The 27339-nt window shown below is 40.1% G+C and overlaps 1 protein-coding gene across 9 annotated transcripts in view; it reads right to left on the bottom strand.

Annotated features, from left to right (window-relative positions):
- The window catches only part of ARID1B (AT-rich interaction domain 1B), a 324325-nt gene that overhangs the window by 44229 nt on the left and 252757 nt on the right, over nucleotides 1-27339 (bottom strand). For all 9 annotated transcript variants that reach the window (XM_064649203.1, XM_064649206.1, XM_064649209.1 and 6 more), the window contains 2 exons: nucleotides 22005-22184; nucleotides 15344-15671 (listed from right to left, as the gene is read on the bottom strand). In XM_064649203.1, the coding sequence (XP_064505273.1) occupies nucleotides 15344-15671; nucleotides 22005-22184 (508 nt within the window). The remainder of the gene's footprint in view (nucleotides 1-15343; nucleotides 15672-22004; nucleotides 22185-27339) is intronic.

Raw genomic sequence — 27339 nt, 5'->3', positions numbered from 1 at the left:
AGAAGGACCTGAATGGCAGAACCTAATTCTGAAATTTCATCTGGCAAGGCAATAACTATTCCTTTCATCCTCCCATGTAATGCCACACTTGGAACGGACACAGCTCTCCATCTCTGGAAAGAGGCCAGCAAGTGAAAAGACTCAGCACCATCCCTGGCAGGACTTTGTCCTTCCCCAGCCCCCTACCAAAGCACTGCCCTCAGTACGCATGAGCAAATTCAGTAACGCTGAAAGCACATCCTGTAAGAGTAAACGTTATTTTATCCTGAGACTGGGTGCAGTGAGCAGTACAGAGCTCCTCCACATATTATTTTGCTCTATGATGGCTTGGAATGGAAAGTTTCTTTAGGGAGAAATAATCAGGTATTACTTCGGCCTTTAATTCTCACTCCACAGTGGGCGTCCTTTGAGTAAAGACTGCCGACTGTGACAAATTGTGCTGCATCAGTGCTATAATATGAAGTGGAGTCCATTAAGAACTGAGCTGAGATCACCAAACTCATTTTGATTAACCTCCAGGTCACTAAACACTTATAAATATGTTACACAGCAGCTGCTAAACATATTTATATATGCTTAAGGTCACAGCATCATCTGTTGGTTGTTGGACTTAAGTCAAAAATCTTATGTTTCCTTCTGTGCTGCTTTTAGTAAAGGCATATCCAACATACTGTTTAAGAAGTAGATATCTCAAAGCATAGTACTAGACTCTCTCCTACATCTCCCAATTCTCTCCTCCATTCTTCTGTATCACTAAATAAAAATCAAGTATTTTAAAAACAGTCTGGTGTACACGTAGTGACATCTAATGGCAAAAATTCAACTGACCGGCTATGAATTCTACAGCAGAACAAATGCAGTTAAGTATACAATTTAACAATATTTGCCACACAAACACAAAGGGCTGGGTTGCTTAGGGATGATGTAATTAGGAATAATAGGAAGAAATTAAGAAAAGAAGCACTTATGTTGAATATAATGAAAAGATGCCTTCACAGTGTGATGCAGTTACCCACCAAGGGAATGAAGGAAACTCCAGTACTCGACACTTCTACACACAGGCAACACATTACGAAATGTACTGGTTAGAGAAATCCTGCATTGCATATGAACTAGACAACTAGAAGACAATATTGTGATCTCAGATTATGTATTTTTCCCCATTTAGAGGAAAAAGCAGCCAAGTCAATACAAAGTTAGGATTATGCTATCAATTTAAACACAATATCTAAGCCTACACATTTTTTTTCTGCTCTACTGCTACAAGTAGATTTTCAAGAATTCAGCAAATGGAAGAGATTAAAAGTGGGAATGGGGGAATCTACTTGCTCTCTGTGGTTTATTTACTCTGTTGACAATTTAGCAAGGCACAGCACTTGCATAATACCAGAGCCAGATGTTACGCTTGAGGAAAGGGCTGCCACCTCAGGGGATCTAGGCAGGATGGAGGAATGTGCTGACAGGAACTTATGAAATTCAACAGGGACAAGTGCAAGGTCCTGCACCTGGGAAGGATGAGCCCTTTGCAGTGGTGCCAGCTGGGACCTGACCACAGGGAAGAAGCTTTGCGGAAAAGTCCCTGGGCATCTTTGCAGACAGAGCTGAGCGTGAGCCAGTAGACTGCCCTGGCAGAGGTGCAGAGCTGGGAGATCTAAGAAACTGGTCAATCCTTCCTTCCTCAGCACTCATTAGCCTCTATCTAGAGTATCCTGTCTGGTTTTAGATCCTCCAGTAAAGAAAAGATGATGATAAACCGGAGTAAGTTTAGCAGAGGACCCCTTAGATGGTCAGGGCTTGAGCACTCATCCTGGAGGGGCTGAAGCAGGACTGTTCAGCTTGGGGCAGAAAGAGCTGTCGACAGGAGTCTACAGCAGTCCCCTAGCATCTAAAATGTAGTTAGCAAGAAGATGAAGCTGGGCTTTTCACAGTGCGGCACAGTGGGAGGACTAGGCACACTGGGCAAGAGCTAAAACACTTCAAGTTCAGACTGGATGCAAGGAAAACATTTTCCCCATGAAAACAGTCAGAAATTAGATCTGGTGGCCCAGAGGGATTGGGAAATCTCTGTCCTTGGAAGTTTTGAAGACCCAACAGGATAAATCCATGAGCTCTAAGCTGAGCCTGATGAGAAAAAGGTTGGACTACAGACCTCTTGAGGTTCCTTCCAGCTTGAATGATCCTATGATCCTAGCCTGTCAGCTTCATTGTGCTGCTGATAGTCTGGTGTACTACTGGGTCCAAAATACAACTGATCAAATTCAAAACATTTCCTTTTAAGAAGGTCCTGTTCTGCTCTTTTGTTTTCCTTCATTTGCAATCTACCCAAAGCTTAATCTGTACTTAATCTCTTTTCTCTGCAAACAAGTAGCATCAGATCTAATTGTGTCTTCTGAGCTAACGCAGAAGTCTGTGTTTTTAAAAAGAGATGTCATGCAAGATCTGGTCATCGTTAAAAAGCCAAACAAAGAAATTGTAAGGAAGAACAGCAGTGACAATACAAAGGAGCACATGAGTGATCACAGCTGCCGAGCAGTGTCTCTTATACGGAGATGTCTTTCTTTCATTGGACCTGAAATCCACAGTACGTTCACGTGTTGTCTCCGACTGCTACACAGCAGTCACTCTACAAGCTCTTGCACTTCATAGTTGCTGATATATGACTTAGTACCTTCTCAGTGTTGTCACCTGATGCAAGATTTTTACTGTCATCTTCCTCTCTCCTTATTGAACAGATATGAATTAACTACAAAATTGAGTTTAGAGGTAGGTGTGGTTTAGCTGTGGACAGCAACAGAAGTGGATTATGTTTCTCAGCAGGACAAGAAATTAAAACACAACTTCTCATATGGAAATATGTCAAAGCTTAGGTTTTTGCTGTGTGCAGAGGGATCAAGTTCTAGAACTTTCTGTGGATTTCCTAAGAGGCATCTGACATTTTGTGCTTTCCTCTCAATCTGCAACACTGGAGCAAAGCCCTTCCTGCTACCAGAAAAAATGATCCAGCTTCTATAATGAGCCCTGTGGCAGCCTGAGCACAGCAAGCAAGTCCAGCGTGGAAACACGTAGGAAACAGAAGGGTTCAGAGGTAGAGAGTCTAGAAGGGATGGAGGTGAGGAGAGTTTGGGGCAGAAAAGATGGAAATGAAGGAGACAGTAGACGGAAATTAAGAATTAAAAATGGTTGGGAGCATCCTCATTAGGTGCCAAAGGTTTTTACACACAGGAGGATGATGGGTGCTCAGGAGAAGGGAGATGAAACAGAGATGGAGGAGGAAGAGGGAGGAACATACAGAATACTGCTACTCCCAGGGTAAACACAGGTTTTGGTCCCTCTAGCACAAGTGGAACCTCTCAGCTAGATATGCCTGAAGGAAGGAAGGGATACACAGGGAAGCTTCAAAGCAGGGTGCTACAAGAGATGTGCCTTCCCACAGCTCCTCAGCTCATGCACCCTGCCATGAGGTAGGGCCAGGCTCTGAGGCGGCCACTCTGGCCAAAAGCTGGGTGAGTCCCAGTCCAACAGCGTGGCACAGTGGGGCAATGCTGAAGGAGCTACAAGGATGAGAGCTGGGATGGGGCACACAGCCCAGGCAGGTTAAGAGGTGGCATTGAGTTACACTGTGCATATCGTAGTGGTCACAAACTTGCATCAGTTGTTAGTTAGGCACTTCTGCACTGTGCTTCTCAACACTTGCCACACTACACACGTAATGTAGGGATTCCTCCCAGTTATCCTGCCCTAGGCACTGGATCTGAAAAATTATCCTGTTACTGTGACCTGGCCACCTGAGCAATCGGCTGGTGAAAAAAAATGGCCCACAAGTTTGCCATTTCTGCTCCAGATCTTTAACCTACATCAGTTTTGCAGCAAATGCACTGCAGCACCTCAGGGGAGTAATTTGTGTAAACATTTTAAAAGGAACATTTTTTCTTTTAATGCTGACACACTGCTAAGGTGGCTACTTGATTACAAACTGTGAAAATGACTGAGTTAGGCTGCACTCACAAATCACAGTGTACTGACCAAATTGCCCTGTGCTTATCTGTGCCAGGTCTGCAGCATGACAATATTTCCTCTCTCTTTTAAATGTCAAAGTATGATTTGGGTGGTTGTTATTTAAACACACTGACCTGCACAATAACCAGAAGTACTTTATTTAAATCTATCTTGAGCTGGGACTAGCCTTAAGCGCTTATAATCTGTCACACTTTGACACCAAATGGGTTATTATAATGAGAGTAATTCAGAAGTGAGACCTGTGAATGCTTTCTCCCTGGAGAATTTACACATAAACATGTGCAGGCAGATACATATGCTCTTTTGTTATGGATTTTCCTTCTTGCTACATTATGGGTTCCCTTGGAGAAATGAAACCATTTCTGTCATCAGGGGATATGGGAGAACTGAAGGAGGAAGAATAGAGCAAGGGAAAATAAACCGCAACATTGCTTACTTTGCTGGAAGTTCACTGGCGCATCAGCTCTGTTAGCAAAGGCCAAGATACACAAAACTTGAATATTGGCTTCAGCAGCTATAAAATGGCATTGAAGGCAGTTCCCATGTGAATAAACCAAACAAATTTAGGATCACTACGTGTGAAAGTGAAGTATCCTCTTCTAGTTAGCTGTTACTATCAGTGTACTAGCCTGGACTTACACATTCTCTCCTCTGTTCAGTGGGGAAGCTTGCCAATCAAAATAAAATTTTAGAAAAGCAATCACAAAAGCTGGTGACATGAAAGGTATTAGGTCTGCCACAAGATTTTTTTCTGGATTTCGGGGTAAAAGGAAAAAGAAAATTTTACAGTTGTGCATGTGTATGTGCATGAAAAGGGGAAGCCAAAGCTCTGAAATCCACTGACACTGACAAAGCACTGGGAAACATAAATGAAAAAGCATCCAGATTTGTTCTGAGGTGTGTGTGTGTATGTGTGTCTGCTGACATCAGGCACACAGAACCAACGCAAAACTGTTCTTCTCAACAACCAAACCTAACTGGCAATGCTAAAATGGGAATAATTTTCTAGCATCATAATTATGTGATAGTGCAAAACGCCTTGTAATCCACTGCAGTCTGAGTACACTGCCTGTTTTCTTCATCTGGCTGATCTAAAGACTATTGTGCAAGACACTTTTTGAAAGAATAACAGAAATAGCCTTTCTACATATATTATTTTTCCTCTGATTACACAAATACTTATGCCTTTAGCATCATTACCATTACTTAGACTTTGCTAATAAACAACCGAGGGAGGAGAAACTTAAAAATTAGTTGTTCCTACCACACTGATTCAATGCTGAACCGCTAAGAAAAGCAGTCACAAAAACTTATTGTCTGTTTACAAACTATTGTCATCACATTAACCCTTTTTCCAGTGAAAACATCTGTCCAATGGGCTACCTACTTGCTAGTCATTTAAAGCCCAACAAAACACAGGAATGCCACATCACATCAAACATGGGAAGAGCAACATAAGAGGCACACGTAATTCACGAGTAGTGATGCTAATAACAACACAACTACATAACATTTGCACAGCTGAATGCATGCTGAGATCAGAATAAATCTCCCTATCCCATTTTACAGAGAACAAAAACTGAGGAAGAGATCCAAGATTATTAATGGTCTAAAATATGGCCAGAAGAATAATAAAGTGGTTGAATACAGTGAGAAAAATATAGCATAAGCCTGCAAAAAAATAAATCCTTAACTTCATTTGATCCTAATGACAGAAAGGTGTGTGACTGAAAAACATCTAGCGATAGTGAAAAAGGGTTTTCTTTTTGCTTGTTTGTCTGTTTTTTTAGGTTGAAACTATTTGATTTTGTTTTTATAAAGTTCCTTTTGTGTTAATAAGGTGTTTATGGTCTGAATTTCGTGGTGACCACAGTGTTTGGTCACCGGTTTTCAAACCCACAGGGAATCCCTGAAATGACCTTACTGAATAGCATTCTTAGAAGTGCAGTGACATCTCCATATTTTTATTTATTTGTGTAAGAGCAAACTAAGCTCTTAATACTCAGTGCAACGTGTACTGGACAAATACAATTTATCTAATGCTGTGTGACAGAAAACACAGAACTACTGAAAAGTAGGCCAAGTCAAATGGCTTGTAATCCCATCGAAGCTCTGCTCCTGGCGACCTCTGCCTACCTTCCTGACAAGGTGGGTTTATACAGCAGCTCTAACAGCAACTGCTTGCACAACTGTCCCCATCAGACGTGATATCTGAACACTGTGGAGATACAATTCTTAGCCCAAATGGAGTGTGTGATGGGTAGAAGAGGACTGCTGTAATCTGCCCAGGAAGCAGAACATGCATGAACTGGGTTTATAGGGAAAAAAGGAAAATTGCCCTGTATGCCATGACAGAGTCAATTTGAACCAGAATGCCAAGAAGGGTGATTTAGCCTGGTGTGACTCGATATCAAAATGGGAATGACTCATATGACTCTCACTATGCACCTTCTATTTTTGTGCATGTTTATAAATAGCTGTATTAAAAAGTCGGAAGGCCCCATGAACTCTCTCCCAGAAAGATTACTTGAAATTGGGTAAGAGTCTGTTCCCAGCACATGAACAGCCAGAAGGTCATCAAAGCGTGGTGCTAAAAAGCTACAGGAATCAAGGACACACTGTTTCACTGACTCAATTTCCTGTGGTGGGACACTGCTTTGGGAGAGGCTCAACCCCCGAGCTCCCTTCTCTTCTACCTGGGGATGCTGCCTCTCACCCCCTCCTTACCATATTCAGTCATGTTCTCACACTGCTTTTGAGCACCACTGCAACTCCATAGAGCTCGCTGTGCTGGCAATGAACTGAAAATCTAATAAAATCCTGACCGTTTCATGCCAGCTCTTCAGTGTATCTTTTCATAGTAAAATGTCATCTGGTTGACAGCAGTACACTGAGAACAACTGTGCATGTGCAGCAGCATGGCAAGGAAGTTCTCCAAAGGGATTTCCCAACAGGCACATTTTTACATACCTATCTTTGCCCAATGGCCTGGAGCAGTTATGTGTTTATTGATACTATTACCACCACTACTACCATCAGTCTCAGCTCTTTGGCACTCTGAACAGTTTCACAAGAGCAATGTGGTGCATATGTCACCACAGTTTCAGCTGGCTCTTCACCTTTGGCTCAGAAGGTACCTGAAACCGGTTGTGACAACTGCAACAGGTATTTAATGTGATTGCCACTTGACACTTAAAGTCACTTTTAATGCCATCATTAAAAAAAATCTCATTGCTGTTATGCTATTTAATATGATTCTTACAAGGTTACTTATATGTCCAGCTAGAACTGATGCTTCCATCTGAACTCATCAATAAAGTGAAAGGCTCTTCCCACTCATATTTTCCCAGGTAGCATTGCTAAAAAAAAAAAAAGTTTATTTTTCTCTCTAATACCACCACTGTAAAACAACCTAAAACCTTAAAAGCCCTTTAAAACCTGAAACCTTCCTACCATTTTTTATGTCTCTCCCTGTCACAAAAACCTTAAGCTGTTCAATCAGTCTAGTACTTGCACAGTGTATGTGCCAAATCACAGAGAGCAGTCATAGAATTAGCTTTCTTCATGAATCCCATTAAAAAGATGGTTATTCCACTGTTTTGTTTTGCCTTTCTTTCTTTTTTCCTCCTCAATGAGTTCTGTGACTTAAACTAGATCTTCTGAGAGACAGTATGAAAATTCAGTTTCCTCATCTGAAACGTTTCTTGTCATCCAAGAAAGATTACTCAATCTAAGATCTTCCCTTATTCTTTAACTTTATACAATAACAATTAATGAAGTACTGCATTCATAATGTCCTAAAGATCACATTTTAAAGTACAGAATCTCTATGTAACATCCAACCCTGAGGCAGAATGTTAATAAACTACACAGAATCCTATACTGCAATTTTGTTTCAAAATAATTAGTATTTCTATGGAGGGCAATGACTCTCCTAAACAACCAAATCGAGCCAAAAATAATCTTGACACAATAATAATCAAATTAGAAGTGTCTCTGAGGTGAGTGAAAATTCTCATGCATGACTAAGAACCACCCTTCCTTCCCAACACACTCTTGCTTTCACAATTTGAGAATGGTTACTCTCTGAAGGAGGAAAGGAGTAGACTCTTGAGGTCTGTGGTTAATCTCTAAAGGCATGTACAGCATACAGCAGTCTACTTGATTGATGAGTAACCAAAAAAGAAAAAAATGCCTCCCCAAATCACTGGTTGCCTGAAAGAGCTCTGCAGCATAGTGACAACCAGGGCTCCAAAATGATGGATTTACCTTTTAGTAAAACAAAATTCCAGATAAAAATATATTTCTTTTAGTCTCCCACAAGAAATGGGTTTGGTTAGCTCAGCATGTAGTTTCTTCCAATCCTTACACGATTTTATCAGCAATTTTGAGCTGATCCATAAAATGCATCTCCATTTAAATAAAATAATCACAAAAGATTTCTAGCTTTTCCCTTACTATAATAAAAACATATAAGCTGAGCTGTACTTACCTCCTCCTAACACATTGTAGAAAAAAGCCATACATGGTTCTGCTTTGAAAAGCAAAACATGAGGAAAGGAAACATCCTTTCAAAAAAAGAAATAATAAAAAAATCAGCTTGATACAAATGACTATTTCTCATGAAGAGGGAAGATGCATGGGTCCTTTAAAAAAGAAATATGACAATACTGGTAAATAGCTCCCTTAGAAATTACAGTTACAGTAAGCATTAGTATTTGGACTTTCTAACCCTTCAAATCACACAGAAACCTGGTGTGGAGAGAAAATATTCCAGCCATTACTGAATCACTACCAGCTTCAGGTGGAGCAAGCACGGTAGCTCTTTGGGCTTCACAGAGACATTCTGCAGTCATTTAGGCCAAGAAGCAATGTCACTTCACTGTGCTAAAACTATGTGGACTTTATTTTGGAAGCCAAGGTGGTTTCATGGACTGAAACAAACTGCCTGGATATTCAAAGGGCACTAATCAAAAGCAAAGTGGCACTCGTAGCATGATCCGTCAGGATCCCTAAAGGAAATCTGTGAATGTTTGGAGGAGTTGAGCAGACCCCTCTGACTAGACAGCTTGAGACTGGAGAACTGTGAATGGCCTGAATTTAAACAGGAGTAACTCCTTCCATGTGACTGAACTTTAAATAAAAGACCCGGCAAAAAGAGCCTTTCTGCTAGGGGCTTATTTCAAAGGCCACAGATAACGTACGGCACTGGCTCCAATTATGGCTACCAGTCCTATCTTAGTCTAGTTTACTTTGGGGATTTCACAGCTGGCAGCCTTTCATCTAGAAGTAGCCTGGTTTGAATAAGCAAAGAAACTTGAATGAGTACTTAACCTTCCTGCACTCCACTGAACTTCCCAGCAGAGAAGAACAGCACCTCTGAGCTTAAGGGGAAAAGGGAAAACAATGGAAAATATATACTCTGACTAGGGATTACAGACGGTAAATTTTACTGGAGCATTCAAGACTTCCTGCTACAAAACTGCAGCTTTCAAAATCACAATTAGAATTTTAAACCCAAGTTTCAAGATGAAAAGGGCCAGATTGGAAAGTACTACATAGAAACTGACAGGCTCTAGAATGTAAAACACCTAAAAAAGTTCTAGGTTTTATTTATATTATTATTCTTTTTAAAAAATTTATTCCCTATTTCCGCCTTGTTCTTTTTCCTTTTGACATTTTAATGCATCATGTCCATTACGATATTTCCTCACCAGTACCTTCTAGTCCATCAGCAGTGCTGCATTACCCTGCTGCTGGAGAAAATAATACGGAAAAAGTGCTTTGCTGGCACCAGCAACACAGAATATGAATTATACATACATAGCAGGAGAGAAATGCTAATGGAAGGTTAGTCTGCCTGTATGTGTGCAAGGGTGTATGCGCATGTAGACACACACACATACTATAGAGAAGACATCTAGAATGCACTTTTTAAACTAATTTACACTAATTGTGTTTCTCTGTCCAACAGAAATTCTCTAATATCAGTGCAGTTTTTCTAGATCAGTTTTACGACTGATTAAGAACTTACATAAATTCTTCTGACCACACTACAATAAGGCTGCAGTATCTAACCAGTTGGTAAGCAGTTTAGAACAGAACCCTATCCTAGAATGCCTAAAATTATGGCAAAGCAATGCAATATCACACATTACTGTAGAGACTGAACACCACTTCTCAGGTGTCATGGGGATCAGCGGACAATAACGTAAATATCCACCTTAATTTAGCAACCCAATGGGAAGGTTTTAAAATGGCCAGTGGTTGCAAATAGCTAAGCTGGTTCCCAATTCCTCAGTTTAATACACTACTATGTCTAAATCATCTCCTCTAAAATCAGTGACATTGAATCCTAAATTCATTCAATCTATAAAAAAAATTGCTTTAATTTATAAAATTGCAACACGCAATCCTGAGAATCACGTTAAGGTACACTGAGGTTAAAGAGACTGCCTTCAAAGATAGGACTGCTTCTCATGTATGCACACCGAAACTTATTTTATTGTCATTAGTTCAGGTATTGATAACTGCAGTTGCACCAGCAAAAAGCTCATTTCAGCATCCAGTTGGATGCGGATTTTACAGCCAGCTAGCACTGAATTACATCTTCTAAGGCCACACTGCTAATAGCATACAAGACAGCTATTTTGCAACTATGTCTTTACCTCTCCATATACTACAGTCACACTTCCAAATGCTAAGAAGACATACTCAGAATGACACTCACTGCTAGCATGAGAGATGCTGAAAATGATGGTGACAAGCATCTAGCCCTGAAAACATCTGTTGACTTCAGGTGTTAATAATCAATTTTCAAAAGTCTGTACTGGGCATTTGCTATAGGAAACAAAAGCTCACAGACAGTGCACACATAGTCCTTGAAAAGTTTCAAGCTGAGCATACACAAAGTGAGAAACTTAAAATTGGCTGGTACTAGAAGATACTGGCTAAATTTGCTGCCTTTGACATCAACAGGGAAAACACTATCTCATTTGTTTAAAATTGTTTGTTTTTACTGAAGGCTTACCGTGTTGTGGGTTTGTACAAACAGAAACAGTTATCTATCACTATAAATACATGCACTGCTCTAAGAACCACAGTGTGATAAAAGACTTCATCTTCTGGAGCCACCTGGTTCTTGAAGGCCTCCACTGGGTTCTAGTCTCCAGCAGCAGAACCACCATTGGGATCTCAGTCAGTGTCAGCCTAAGTTATGAAGAGTCTTTTCTTCCATGGATATGTTAGGTCTTCAGCATCTAGTCCTAACTACTCAATGCTAGTCCTAACTACTTATGCTGAGACTAAGATAAATATAAAACCGGAAACACTGCTTTGCACTTTCTTTACACTGTCTTCCTGAAAATAAAGTGAATTACTACATAGGATCTTAGAGAGTTATTTAACATTGCCTGCTGTAAACTGTTACCCAGAGCAAGTTTAAACACCCTGGGTACTATGAAACAACAAAGAGGTTCAATGAAGAGGTCTTAAAAACACCTTTCTTTAGCCTGACTAGCTCAATATTATTTGGGAAACACTGGCTTGCCTGCACAAGACAGACTGGCACATCACAAGATTTTAGGTTACAGGGAAGGTATTATGTAGCTGTAGAAATTAAGCTAAGCTTAACAGAAAGCAGGCCTCGAGATGAGGTCAAAGGCTAATTCAAATGGTGTAGACCTAGTATCTTCCACAGCCACCACTCTTTTATTTATATGATTTTTATCTTCTCTAATGAAAAGGGTGATGGTCTGCACTGAGGATGATACCTAGCTATAACTGGTTGACACTCAGATCTTGATCATCCAGCCCTGATTAACAAACATTGATTTTGTGCCCCAGTGGAAGTGATTTTATTCTGATGCATGCCATTTAAATTCATTTTACATAGCTGCTTAGTGTGGCTTGGCGAGGCAGAGGCAAACCAGCCTTCTTTGTCTAAATGAGACTGCTGAGCTGGTAAAGGACAGATCCTGTGGATTAACAGCTGAAGATAAATTTCTCTCCCCTATTGATACTTGGTTACTGAATCAACAAGTTGACCTTGAAGGGGATCACAACCAACTTGTACAGAAATACTGCTGTGTAACCATGACTCTGACACAACCATTTAATTTTCTTCTTAATTCTACATAGAGGAGTGTGTTTTACAGTAATAAAAACCCAACCATTTTTGAACCCCACAGCTGAAACTTATAAACTCAACACATTAGCATATAAGAGTGGATATCTTCCCAGTTAGGCAAAGCAGTATGGTAGGAGTGCTCTCCTATTTCACTATTTTTTTTGGTTTTTTGAACAGGAGAATCAGTAGACTTGTGTTCTAATGTTTTGCTTTTCTTTCTATTTTTTCTATGCACATAAATGAATGATATTATTAAGGAAAAGACCTAACAAGAGCAGCTACAGAAAACTGGTAATTAAAACTTGTTAATTACCATAAAGGCAGTAGTTATTTGGGTATTACAGATTTCCTACAGAGGAACAACTGAAATAACATGATGGTAGGGAAGTCCATAAAGCTCAAATCTCAGGTGAAGATGGACTTGGTTGTGAGGGAACAACAGGCTGGGAGCCAGAGTAGATACCTTCTCCCAGCTCTGTAATTTGTGGTATGGTTCGAGAAATCACAGTGTGAAGGACTGGTGAGAAAAGAGTAGCTGCATTTCAGGCAAATGTTCTGCAAGGAATACTTAGTGATCTTAAAAATTGTTCTAGTGACTAACTGAAACTTTTCAAACACATGCATGCTCAACTACAATGTAATAAAACTTCTTTGAAAATCCCATTAAGAAACCCTGTAATCACTCCTGCACTACAACACCTACTAGAAAGGGATCATACTTTGGGTGTTGCAGTTCACTGCCTAGGCAGCAGTGACAATACCAGCAAGTCCAGAACACGTGGTTGCACAGCACCGCTGTGAGACAAAAACACCAATGAGGAAAGAAAGATGATGCCCTGGGTCAGGGGGAGGACAGATCTCATTCCTTCTCAGTGATGAGGTTCTTCATTTCCCTTTTAGGAGCAAGGGAACGGAGCCATGTCAAAAGCCATGCAGATGTGTGAGTGAGTGACATGCAGATTTTCACTGAACTGTCACAGTGGCATTAGTAAAAAGAAAACAAAAAACTAAAAACCCCTCTACAATGCAAGTATTTCTCTATCTTTCAGTGATCTTTATACTCCTTCAGCACCCAGATGGCATGTTTATAAACAAAAAAACCCACCAAGGTCCCACAGCAAGTCCAGTTTACACTGCTACCTACCTGTACTGAGGCTGGTGCACCAAGGGAGCCTGAGCGCTGCCATAGTTGGGGTGCTGTGAAGAAAACAGGGGCTGTCCACCAGCCCTTGACTGGCCGGGAAAAGCAGGTGACATAATATTTGGTGGTCTAAAGCAGAACTGAAGAACAGCCTCTTTGGATTTGCTCTGTATCACAAATCCAAATCATTGCTGAGTACATTCCTTTCTTATGCAGGCCTGGAGGACTTGCAGGAGTCACCAAAAGCCATTACGCTTTCTCCTCTACAGTTGACTTGAGATCAAAGAGTGTGTTTGCAACCTACTGACATCAGAGCAGTGTGACAAGTTTCTCTCAATTTGCAGTTTATAAATAGCCCTTTTGCCAGTATTCGCAATAGAGCTTCAGTGATTCCTCAGCCCTTCCACAGGTGCTGGATCACTGGAATTGCCAATGTGTGATGGGAAGGCTCTGAAACAGCGCAGTTTTGTCCAGACAAAGCTAAAAACAAAAAGCAGTTTTACAAACTGACTTGGCAGGAAGGTGTGAGATAGGAATGGTAATCATTTAACCTAGTTTTTGATCAAACACCACACACTATGCCCAATGTGTAAGTTGAATCACAACCAAATTCTTTCCACTTAACACTAAGTCTTTTCTTGCTGTCAAGACCAACAAACGTGAGCTTTACCTTTCGTTCTGCGATTACACAGAAATCCTGCTCCTACAGCTGCAGTGATGGCCTATTTATTCCTTCGTGCCTGACCTATCAGCTTATAGCCTAAACCAGACAGATAGAAGCAGACTTCCATAAATCCTACTAGGCAGGTCTGTTAACCAACAGAAGCAAGAGACTGCTGGTTCACAGATATCTGCTGGAGCGTGGTCAATTTTAAGGGAGTCTGTTTCTATTTTACTGAACAAGAAGTACACTAAATTTACTGTTATTGTTTTAAAAGTTTGCTGCTGCTTATCACTAGTAGCCACCTGCCTTCCATACTCGCAAAACAAGAAAGCAACAAATACAGGGACACGTTAGCTTCCTATTTCTTATTTTACATTGCATCTTGAATAATAAATACCTGTATGAGTATATGCACATCTGTGTACACAAATGCATAAGTCCAAGATGTGTAATACACACACATATAAACATGTTCACCAGAAGAGTCCAACTAGCTTTGTGTAATTCTCAGATATGACGGAACTTCTTGTAAGAGAAAAAGCTAATAAATATGCCAGGAGTTATTTGAGTCCAGAGAAATGTGGAAATTACTTAATCTGAAAAATTTCATAGAAAATCTAATTTAATTGCAAGTATTCAGGCATCTTAAAAACAAGCACGGACAGACATACATCCATGTACAAACAGCAACACTCCTCAAAGGGAAGACAAGAAGAGAGATGATGCCTCCAGTCTCTGCAATCCTGTTTGCAGGTTCTCTCTTATGGATGCACAAGTGGCAGGTACCAACTCCAGATAACCACAGCTTGCTTTTCTCCTTCTGCCTTTCCCCTCCAGCTGTTCTCCTCAGCCTGCCCTCCTCTCCCCCTCTGCATGCCTGCCTACAAACAAGAATGTCCTGCAGAGGAGAACTGCAACAGCGCTGCTGCCCAACACGTGGGTAGTAAATGCATGAGCTGATGGGCAGGTTCATAAGCTTCCTTACTCTATAGCAGAGGCAAGCTGTCAAGGACATGTCAAGGCCCCCTCTTTACTGGAGATAAAAAAAATATAACCAGCTAATCAATTTGAAGTTGCAGAGGGCTTGGTTTTGACTCCTAATGTCACTGCAATCCTGCTGGTTTTCCTAAAGCCTGCAGTGCCAAGAACTAAGCTGGAAGTGGCCATCATCTCCATTGTCACAGTTGCTTTTCGGGAGAATAATTCAAACACACAACAACATGCTTTCCCCTTATGTTTAAGGAAAAGTATTCTTCCCACACATTATCTCCTCCCAGAGACAAGGGCACAGCTAGAATATGTATAAATGCATATTCACAGGCCTATACAGTGCGATTATTTCAGAAACGACAAACATTCCTCTTATTTAAACTCCTTTCACCTGAAGGCATACCTGCTCTGAGCGGAGTTTGCAGCAGCCTGCATCACTGCAGCAGCTGCCTCCTGTGCCTTACGGTTCACAGTTGGCATAGGTGGGCCCATCCCAGGGCCTCCCTGCTGAGGCATGCCAGGAGAATTGGGGGTCATACTGCTCATGTTTCCAGGAAATGGTCTGCTCTGCATCCCAGCTGATGGCATCCGTCCCAGGGGCATGGTACCACAAGGCTGGCTTGGCCCCTGTCCATGCATTTGACTGTTGGCATTTATACCCATGCCAGGTCCTGGGCCACTGTAACTTGTGTTGGGCACACCACTGTACGTCGGTGGTCTGGAGTAGTTTCCTGAACAAAATGATAAAAGCACAGAGAAAAACATTAAAACTTCTGAGCAAATATTTCTGTTTAGGAAGTAAACAGCTGCAGAACTTATGCATGTGAACTAAAGTGAACCATGCTGGCCTCAAAGTCGAGACAATTTTTTTACATTGAGGACAGACAAGCAGTGGAACAAGTTGCCCAAGGAGGTTACTCAGACTCCCTGCTTGGAGGTTTTCAAAACTCAGTTGGATAAAGCCAAGACTAACCTGCTCTGATTCTTTATCTAACACTAATTTGAATAGAAGGTCAGCCAATAATAACACCTGAGCACTCTTCCAACCTGAATGATCTTATGAATCTGATTTTCAGGTACCTTCAAACATTTTTTATCTCATATGTGTTATGAGGCAACAACAAATACAGAAAAGCACAGCCTCCAGAGGGTTAACAGCACAGCACACAGTACACAACCCCCTTCTGCAGTAAAGAGGGATGTGGCATGTAAGGAGCCCATTACATAAGCTCAAGGAAGAATCTTATCTTTGTAATTTCATGTTCTCATTCCTTTGTCTTTCGCCAATTTCAGCAACAGGCTTCTTGCTCCTAACTGTTCTGCCCATTTGTGTCAGAAATGATTTGGCACGGACTGGTGAGGATGGCTGTTGGGCTCCAAGAAAGATTCTCGCTCCCTCCTGCCCTATCCTGCCTTCCTGGTAAGTTCAGTTTGGCTATGCCAGCAGAAGGGGTGGTAGCTTACAGTGCATCTTCTCTGGGAAAACTAGTATTAACATGAGTAATCAGCAATAGTACAAAGATGCTAATATAAGCAGGTGCCTTATGAAGGATGGCATGAAAACCTGGCTGACCTCAATCTATGTTGTCACTTGAGTAAGTGCTCCACTTGCAGCACCTCAACTCATTTGAGTGCTGATTTTCCTGTCATGTTGAAATCTCAAGAAAAGGCGAGTTTACAGTACGCAGTGTTACAGAAACAAACCCCAGCAGCATGAGAAAGAGAAAAAAAAAAAGAAAGCTAAAGATATGATAGAAAACTATTTTAGGAAATGGATCACAATCATCAGTTTTGACTTGTCTTCATTTCCATCTCATCCAGAATAGTGGAAACACGATCCATTCCCTCCCTGTGGGATGCCACAGAGCAGAGTTTCCTGAATACTCTCAGATATTCCCACGCTCATTTGAAGGCAGAAGCTGTTGGACTCTTCCTCTGAACGTGGATATCAGCCATGTCTCTCCTCAGGCCTCAGCTACCAGGCAGAGGAGTTGGTGGCATGCAACTCCTGTTTATATTTAAAATAAATATATTCATCCATCATTTGAATGCACACATAATTAACTAATATGCTCCTGCTGCTGTGCTTTGGCTGATCTTCCTCTCCTCCCCACCCTGTAACTGACTCACTCTGCTACAAGATCTCCTCGGTGAGAAGGCGTGAGACCTATGCTTCCCAAGGAAGTGGAACAACCATTCTCTTCTGTTTTGAAAACCAAGTTTCCACCTGGGGGTCCTCCTAGAAGGATCCTCAATATGTGGTTTAACAAAGATGAAAGGCTCTAGATTCAGCTTTATGTTGTTTTCAGACTGCCCTGTCACTTCTTCTCCTCTTCTAGGCTTGACCGCTGGCAGCTCACTATTCTCTGCTCAGCGAGCCATTGCCCCCAGACAGAGTTTTGCTTGCTGAGACCTGCTTAAGTCATGCTTCTTATCCTACATATGGGACTGCACACGGAAGGGTTGACTAGTTTCATACTGCTCTGCTATGTGTTACAGGCGTAGCATACAACTTGCATGTTGCTCTGGTTTTCCAGCTGCTTAGCGCAAGAAAAATGTAATGCAGCAAGATGGTGTATTTGTGCACTCAAAGATTAGGCACAGCCAGCTAATGCATCTTATGTACATGTAACAGCACCCAAAGTGAAGCAAATTCCCTCCCTAGACTAGCAGACCTGATAACCATAATCACTGGGAGCTACTGTCAGTCCAATTTACATAAAGCCAATTTGTTTTGTCATTTAGGGTCTACGAAGTACAGTTCAACAGCATGCTTGGAGGAGCAGACACCAATGCTGAACACTCTTGCTGTTTTGATGCTATTTTGAATTGGGATAGAAAATCTCTTCTTTCATGCTTTGGCTATTCCAGTATAAGCACAACAGAGAAAAAACAGTGGAATCTTCTCCATAAAAATATGTGGCTCAGTTAAAATAGCTCCTAATCATTCATCTCCAGGGATACACATCCAAGAGTACAGGGAAATCATCTTTTCAGTAAAGAAAACAAGTTTCTATGTTTTTCCGTGTTTTTTTTTCCCCCTAAGCATTTCCTCAATACCTCAAGTACTAGCTATTCTCATACCTTTCAGATCAAAAAAAAAAAAAAAAGGAAAAAGAAAAAAAAAGCGCAAAATAAAAGCCAAACAAAATACAAGAGGAATTGCCAGGAATGAGGAGCGCAATCTTATTTCCATGTTTCTCTAATAGATTAGTAATTTGTTGGCAGTGGCTTTGACAGAAAACAGATGGATGCAGCATTAAACACAATGAATGCAGCAGATGCTAGGCCAGCCCACATCAGCTGGACGTGTCAGGCAGCCAAGTCCAAGAGCCCACACTTTTCAAGTGGGTACAAGCCTGGCAACAGTGGCTGTACAATACCACCGAACAACTCCTCCCCTCCATATCTAAGGGATTTTTGATTCCAACTCCCTCTTGGCAAAGTAGAATTGTACCCAGAGAGACAACATCTCAAATGCATGAGAAAAACCAAAGCAATAACTGGAATCGGGAGGGGAAAAAAAAATGTAATGAAGATAAAGTAAAAAAAACGCTGACTAACAACCTGCCAAAGACAGATGTTCATACTTACCGCTGAAACTCTGGTCCACTTTGTTCAGGTTTGCTGAACAAAGTGCTCTGATATCTTGCCATTTCTAGGCAAACTGAAAAGAGGGAAATTTGAGAACTGACTGCAAGCTTTGCTTTCTGCTTTAGAGACATAGGTCAGATTCACAGTATTAAAAAAAAAAATCTTAAAATAATTTCAGAATTTTTTACATGTGTATTTAACCATCGAGTTTTCTTGTACAGAAAATTTAAACATGTTGTTCTGAATTCCTCTGAACTATTTTACCTGGGGGACTTCAGCAAGATATAGTTGATATGTAAGTCTTAACTCCACAGGCTGTTGCATATGTGGGTCTGGATTCAGTGGTCCAGACTCTCAAGATACTTAAGGAATCTCATCCTTAAGATGCTAACATTTTAATTAAAATCTAGGATTAAAATCAGTGGGAGCTAGATAGCAAAATGCTATTGTGAAGTGAGTCCAGCATTGAAAGCTGCAAAGCACAAATACTCAATTCATACTACTTTACCATTAAAAAAGGGGGTATAACTTACTGTGAAGTTCTGGGGTTGTGGTTCAAACATACTCAGTAGTGATTTCCCTCTTTGTTATACCCAAACAGAACAGTTTTACTACTGAATTGAGTAGGAAAAGTTAGGGAGACAGGATGCATTTCTGAGATGTTCTACTGATTCACAGGAAGTTTTTCTCTGCCCCAGCCTTAAAAGATCCAACTGACTACAGCATCTAACTGCTCTCCAGAGTGCATTTAAGGGACATTTTGCTGTGGCAGCAGTCTGATGCTCAGGTTATAGACCAGAGCTTCATTAACCCCCGAGCTAGATGCTGTCCAAATACAAATCAAAGACTGTTTCTTTCAGTAAAAACTTACCTTCTTGCTCTGGTTTTGTTTTTTACTCTTGAGGACAGGAAAATGCTGGGATTTAATAAAAAATTAAAACTAATGTTCTGTACTGCATGCCCCTGTTTTGTATCCCAGACATAAAAAATGTGGAGCCAAAGCCATTTATTATTTTTGTAGGAAATGGTTTCACAGAATTGGACTAGGTCCCCAGTACAGAACTGCTTCCTGGGAAAATATATTCTGTTCTTATTATAGATCTAAGTGTCATGTAAACACATGAAAATCAAATAAATCAACCACAGGCATGAAATGGATCATTCTGCTCTCATGAACTGGGGGCTAATTCTTCCAATCCAAACCTATTGGTGCAGTCTTACTACGGTGAGCAATTCCACTGCACTAGAGGACACTAGCCTTGAGCAACGGTTTTCAAGACAGCACATAGTGAAATCCAGCATTCAGAGCTGGATCAAAAGCTTAGTGTCCTGATATAAAAATACAAGTAGCCCTGTCAAACTCAGCCTGTGCTTAACAATGTTCTGGCGGAAGGCCTAGGTGAACAAAACGTGGAAAACAAATCAGATCCTTGAGAATGACTTTAATAATTTAAAACTTGGGTGCAACCCAGGTAATTTTGACATATTTGTTATTTTGGCAGTAAAAGGCAAATGAGGTAACATTATTATATATTCATCATTGCTGGTATATGATTGTGCTTTGTAGGAGGGTATGCTAAGAGTTGCAATTACAGATTACTTTCATTAAAAATGAAAAAATGCTATTAAAAACTTAAATTCAGGTAAATTAGTGACTTGTAAATATCATCATCTTCATCCCTGGATTTTATTAATGGTCAGATTAGCCTGGTGAAAATGTAATATTCTTTTAGTCTAATTGTTACTTACAGAGCTGAAAGTCTGCAAGGCTCTAATTTTATGATGACCATGCACAGGATCACTAGTATTTTCTAAGAGCTGGCAGAAGAACACACTTTTCATCCATCACACTATTCACCAAACCCTTCTGAAACGGACTGTTAATGACAATGATGCTCATTTTCTTCCTGTCCCTCAAGTTCACTTTTTAATAGCAGTTTCTTCCTGACCATGACCCATAAAATCATTACACAGGCACTTTCATCTACAGAGGGAGGAAAAGAACTGCTGAACTCAAGCAAAAAAGAAAGTAGTATTCGGCGTGTTACTTAAATGTATTGATTTAGTACAAAAACCCTTCCATTCAATCAGTGTGGATGGCTAATGTTTTACTGCACTTGACACCCACTATTCCCATGGTTTGGAATCTCAGCAGCAGCAGTACAGCTGGAAGTCAGGACAGCACATCATAAATCCACCGGAGTTTTTACCAGTTAAGCTAGTTGCTCACTGTGCAGATAAAAATAAGCACTTGGACAACATTTTACGGCCACAAAATGGTTTCCAAATAAAAGGAAAGCACCAGTCAACTGGAGTTAGGTAATTAATCTTCACACATGGCTATAAGGCATTACTAGCCTCATTTTACAGTTATGGAAAGCGAAGCAGAGAAATGAATCTACTTGCCTAAGCTGAAAGATGACGTAAAAGGCAGAGCCAAAATCAGAAACTGGGAAATGTTGGCTTGTAGCCCTCTGCTCAGAACACTAAACCAAATGCTATCCAGAGACGGAAGAGAAAGGAACATTACACAGGGCAGCAAGGCTCCCTGCAAACAAACATCAGAACTAGTTCTCAGAAACTCTGGAGACTAAAATAACCCTCCTTGCTAGCATGGGCAAGTCATCAAGCCCTTACAGAAACTCCCACTGCTAGCACCAGTCCTTTTTGAGGCTTTTAAGTAAGAAAGCAATAGTAGGACGCGCTGAAATCGAAAATCTTCTTTATGTACCTTTGAAGAAAATACAGCCCATTATATATTCCATGGCTTGACTTCAACTTCATTAAACCCTTAAACAGATGCACACTTTATAAAGGTTATCCATTAAAGGCAAAACAATAGACAAGTTCAAGGTTGTCCAGGGGCAGAAACTGTGTATTCTATTTTTGTTTTATTCCCTCACCAATTCTGTCAAACAAGCAAAATAAAAGGAACGGTCTCTCTCAGTCTGAAGGGTTAGTTAAGATTCACAAACCATATGCATTAGAGCTCAATACTCTATTTCCACAGTAGCCACTGTATTATTATGCTTGTTAGAAGACTTTACCCTCACAGTTACCATGCAATTTCAGGTTGGCCTTGGGATTTCATCCAAGAAAAGAAGTCCTATTTTGGGATCAGTGTTGTGACCCTTATTCCTTGCTTGCTCAAACGCAGCCTCATCACATAGATGACATGCTTGCGCTCCTAAACAATAGAACTGGCAATGCCACAGATTCATGATTCCCTTGTCTAATTTAAGGTCACTAATTTTATGCAGAGGAAGGTGCTAATAATAGAAACAACTTCTTCCACAAGCAGCTCCACCTTCATATGACAGCTTTATTTGTTTAGGATTTTTTTTTTAGAGACTGTGTTGTGTGTGTGGTTTTTGTTGTTTTTAAGAAATCACCTACCTAAGTACACGTTACATCTATAGGCTGAAAAAAATAATATAAATTATCATATCTATTACCAGTGAGCATTTTACCTTGTGGTCCATACTGGCTCATCTGAGGCCCATAAGTACCACTTGAATTACTCTGCTGAAAGCTACCCATTCCAGGATGCACTTGGCCTCCAGGTGAGGGGTGTGGTGACATGGAAGGTCCAGTTTGCTGAGGTCCATACTGTGACATTTGGGGGTTCCTCTGTATGCCTGCCATAAAACCTAAAGGGAGAAAATGGCCAAAGCAAAAATTAATATTCAGGTAACTATCCTTTAAGAAATCTTTGGCATTAAAATAAACCAACTCTCTTTAGTTATTTTCAGACTTGAAATACTCAGAAAACTGCTGTTGTTCATACAAACAGAAACAAACACATCTCCAAGTCAGCAAAGCTCTCTCAACCACAAAAACCTGCACACATGGTTCCAAAACCCGTACTTGTAAAAGAAAGACAGGGCAGTCCTGCTTAGTTACAAATGGTTGTTAATTTTAAAATTAAAACAATTTTTAGGAAAAAAAATAAGGCAATTATCTGCATTACTTAATTAGTAGTAGGGAATTTGCCTGATGACTTATGGTGGGAGTATCACATTTTCCAAAATTATATGTTGCTACCAAAATGCCTGACTTCAGCATATAGAAACTCACTGTAAATACTTCTATTGCCCACAAAGTCTCCAGAGCTAAAATTTACCACTATGTGAAAACTAGTCATACCAGTCAGAAATAACAGTCGGTTTGTTATGTATTTGTGCTCTAGGTCCTTCTTCTAGTCTGTCCCCAGCACACCTCTACTGTATTCTCTTCTTTTTCCCTTTTGTAAATGTATTAATGAATCCCAATTTAATTCGAGGTTCAAAAGCTGCAGCAAGAGATCTAGTGAAATGCTCTAAAATTTAGAAGCTTCATATAAGGAAACAGAACCAAGCCTATTAAATGGGAGATGAAGTCGCTTTTGTGGTAGGGGTTTTTAAGTTTTCATGAACTGAGAAAAATCGTGCAATCCTGCCCATGAAACGTCTATGTAGGGATGCTGGCTTTCTGATGTTTTGCACCTTGAAAGGTTTTAGTGCTGCTTTCAGTGTTGAAGAGGATGTGCTGACAAGATGGCAAGGGGTTTTTTTTGTTATTTCTGGAGGAAATCCGCTTTCGTTTCTGTTCTGCTTGCCTATTTAATTTCATCTTAACCTTTCTCTGCAAGGCAAACCACGCACGTACCACAGGACAGTGTCCACTCTGCTGCCACTAAGCCTGGTGAGGAGAAGACATGGCCCCAGAGGCCCAACGTGCCCTAGCACGGCTGCCTTGTGGCCCATGCTGCAGCCAGGTCAGACACTCATGGTTTGGGGCCGCAGGGAGATGAAATGTTACTTATGAAAGGTGCCTCCTCCACTCTCCTTCATTAATTTTAGACATTATTAGACATATAGAGACACATGATCAAAATCCTAACTGAAAACATTGAGATGCAGGTTGTATGGAGAAAAACCATGAGCTGAGACGACCTTGTGCCCCCTTGCACCCAATTCTTTTGTGCTATGAACAGTTCAACCTGTATTGTGCTAAAACTCTTAACAACTGCCAGATTTGACAGAATATGCATCAAGTCTTCCTGATCTTTGTGCAAGCCCCAAGACAAGGAACTTGATTACACCTGAATTACAAAGTCAGAACCTGACACTTGCTCTGGAGGGAGCCAGAACGCACACACTGACACCCAACATGACAAATAACTGAGTATGAAATGGCAGCTTAGAAACTGGTCTGTAGTGGTTGGAAAACTCCACACTTCCACAAAGGAAAGCTTGCATGACCTTCTCCACTTAGCTTTGTTTTGAAACAGACCCCTTGATTTTTAAAACAGTTCCACTCTGTGCACAAATCTTATCGCAAAGCCTGTATCTTCTGCTGATAGTGCTGTAAGTAATTTAGAAACCTAATACAATCATATGTCTGTACAAAATAAATGCTTGTGTTCCCAACACACAAACACCATATATATCATGCTTGTGAGATCCATTTAAATGAAAAAAAAATCATACTGGTCACACTAAGATTTTTATTATAAAAATAGTAAAGTTACTCCTGATTCTCATACAGATGTGAGGTTTTTCTGTTCGCTGTGGGCCTTTTAATCTATATGAACTAACTTGCCAAATACTGTGCTAGTAATTAAGGTTTTTCAGCCCAGTTATTATTGCAGGCAGTACTTAACACCACAAGGATGGATGACACACAGAAAAGCTACCAGTACAGTAATTTCCAGTAGTGATGCAGAGGGACTGCTGGTTGTTGAAGCTAATGGAGAACATAGACTAATGTCTAATGAAAAACATGGAGAATATCAGTTTTGGCCACCCCCGTTGTTGTCAAAAAGGCTTCTGGAGGGACGAAAATAATAAGTGAAGTAAGTGTTTCTACTCAAATGACCTCTTCTTCAGTAAACTCATCCATTTCTGATGCTGTGGAATGGACTGCATAGCTACATGTACAGTCATAAATAAAACATGCCAGAAGGAGAGTGGTGGCTCTCGTGTCCCCACAGACAAACCTTCCCACTCAATCCTGTTAGTCTTATCTGTATGACTCCTGTGCACAGTCCCTTGTCCTGCCTTATACATGCTCTGGGCTGTAGCTCAGGGAGTGCTCACAGGCATTGGCCAAAACCATGCCATGGGCATGCCAGTCATTCAAGAGTAGAAATAACTGTCTGATAGCACTCAAACTCATGTTGTAGCCTTAGTTTACAGAGATGTTGACTAATATAACAAGAAACGAAAAGACTTCTTAACTACTTTTGACGTGAGGCATGAGTTTCACCATCCCAGAGGGTGTAAGATTCCTCTCAAATCAAGGTTGGCTTTGCTATCTTCTCTTGAAAGAAGATAAAAAATTAAGACAGGTAAAAAATTAAGGAAAAGGAATCCTGAAATTCAGGAAGAATATCTGTGCTGTCTTATCTTCTGTTACTGTCTGTACAGTATGTTGAAACACGGTATTAAAACAGGACATGCTCCAACTTCCTTCCAGAGAGCAGAGGAGTCATTTCACCTACACTTGTGATGGGGAGAAGGTAAGAACAGATTCTTACTGTGTTCTGGATTCCATTACAACATAGAGGAGTCTCTTGTCATCAACCTCCATGAGAGTCCAGTGACTATTCAGAGATCAGTGCATGAGTTTGAAATGTTTCAAATATTTGTAGAAAGCTCAGATGTCTTACAGAGAAAAGGGTTCCTGGTCAATACATTAGCATTCATGCATCATAAAGAGAAAACAACATCAATTCTAAAAATCTTATCAGGAACGAAAGGGAGCAGCTGGCATCCATTCATTTTTCCTTATTTACACACATTTTCCCTAGTGTTCAACTTCATTTTATAGCCAATACAAAAAGAAATAAATTTTCTTTCCAGAAAATTAGATCTAAGATAAAGTTTTCTTTTGTAAAGAAGGGAAGTAAGATTACATTAGTGCTGCACTGGAGTAACGGTAGTGGAGTGATTCAACAGCCAGACTGCATCTGACATGTCAACCTCTGTGACAACAAGGTGGGTTGTTTTGTCTTTTAAATAAACTGCTAGGAAAGAGTATGAGTTAAGACTTTCAAAATTGCAATGGCAACATGCTGCTCATCAATGAACAAATCCACTCCCTTCCCTTAATACTAGTGATAAAAAAGAGGTAGAAGTGATGCTTTACTTGCCATCATAACAAGACATTACTTATTGAAAAAACACTGGAGTAGGTTTTCACAAACTAAGCTATTTCAGAAGCAGCTGAATTAAGTGACCCTGACAGAAGCATTTTCTTCCTTTTTAGTTTTTTTTTTATACTACACTTTATACTATACATTTTATACTATACCTAAAGAATGATTGTCTTTATTAAAAACCATTTTAATATTGTAGTCATCTTTGCTTTTTTTTTTTTTAGTTCTAAATGAAGCAGTACCATACTTTTAACAATTATCGCACCATAACAATAATAAAATATGTGTACATGTTCAAGTATAACATACTTACAATGTTTAAAAATGATCAGGTAGTTCTTTATTTTTCTTCTTTCTTTTTAGCAAAACACAGAGAAAAAATATAAACTGAATAATGCTTATGACAGAAATGTTTCTGTTCCTTTGATGAAGGAAAAGACAAAAATGAAGCTTCTGTTGTCCTAAGCAGCACTAACATCTGTTAATATACATCATATAGCTAATACCCCTTATGATGCCTTTTAAAAAACATTTAAAACCTTTTCTTTCCCTTAGGCATATGTACATACAAACCAGATAAACAACAGTAAATTACTAAAGCTTCACGAAATTATGCAGTAAGGTTGTATTAATTATATTTGTACACTGACCAATACAAAATCATGTGTTTCTTGAATACTATCTCCTTAGCACTAACCATGAAAAACTCCCACCGAATGTGCAGGGTGCTGCTATAAAATCTCAAATGGATTCATCTGATATTTTAAAATCTTGGCTTGAATATGAAAAAAACTTACAGAAAAGTAGAAGCAAATACAAAGGAACTGACTGCAAAGGAACAAGTTATTGCATATGAGTTGATGGACAGTAACTGTCTACTGGCACACAACGCATGGTCAATAAGAGGTCTTTTGATTTAGCCATCGATTTTCATGAATGAATTAAACCTGAAAACATGTGGAACACTTACTCACTTTAAGCTCACAAAAACTTTGGAGTTTACAGTGATAGGAGATCATCATTAAAGTACACATCCAATAAATAAAAAATGAGGAAAAGTACAACATGCAACAATATATTGTAAAAATTAACTTACCTAAGATAAAAAAATACAGTGGGCTATGGGTCTTTCTAGAGGGGCACGTTTAGTGACAGAGTATGGGACCAAAACAACTAAAGAACCTTTCTGAGTAAGGAATAAGGAAGTTTCCCTTGTTCAAGGGCAGAAACTGAAGAAGGGGTTAGACAGGCTTATTATTCTGAAAATCAGGGAATGAGAGAAGCAGAAACAGATTGGATGCATGCACTAATCATCAAATAATTAGAGAAAAATAACAGAAAGACCTCTACTTATGAATCAGCTCAAAAAAATTAAATAAGTGAAGAGATATTTTCCACTACCACTAAAGGAAAAACTTGTGTGTGTGTGTAATCACAAAATTTTCCAATGCTTGGTACCTTAGCAAGGCACTGGTCAGTATCCTTGAGAAAAAGAGCAAATGTTTGCGCACCCATGACACAAGTTTTTGGCAGGCTTTCCTTCCTCAAACAACTGTTTGTGTTGTATTGCCTCTTACAAGATTTTCACCACAGAATACAACAGAACTCAGACGGATCTAAAGCAGTGACTCCCAAATCTAGCTCATCTGTGGATAAACAACACT

Source organism: Pseudopipra pipra, chromosome 3 (assembly GCF_036250125.1).
Source record: "Pseudopipra pipra isolate bDixPip1 chromosome 3, bDixPip1.hap1, whole genome shotgun sequence".
Taxonomy (NCBI): Eukaryota; Metazoa; Chordata; class Aves; order Passeriformes; family Pipridae; genus Pseudopipra; species Pseudopipra pipra.
This window is presented reverse-complemented; position numbering and strand designations above follow the sequence as displayed.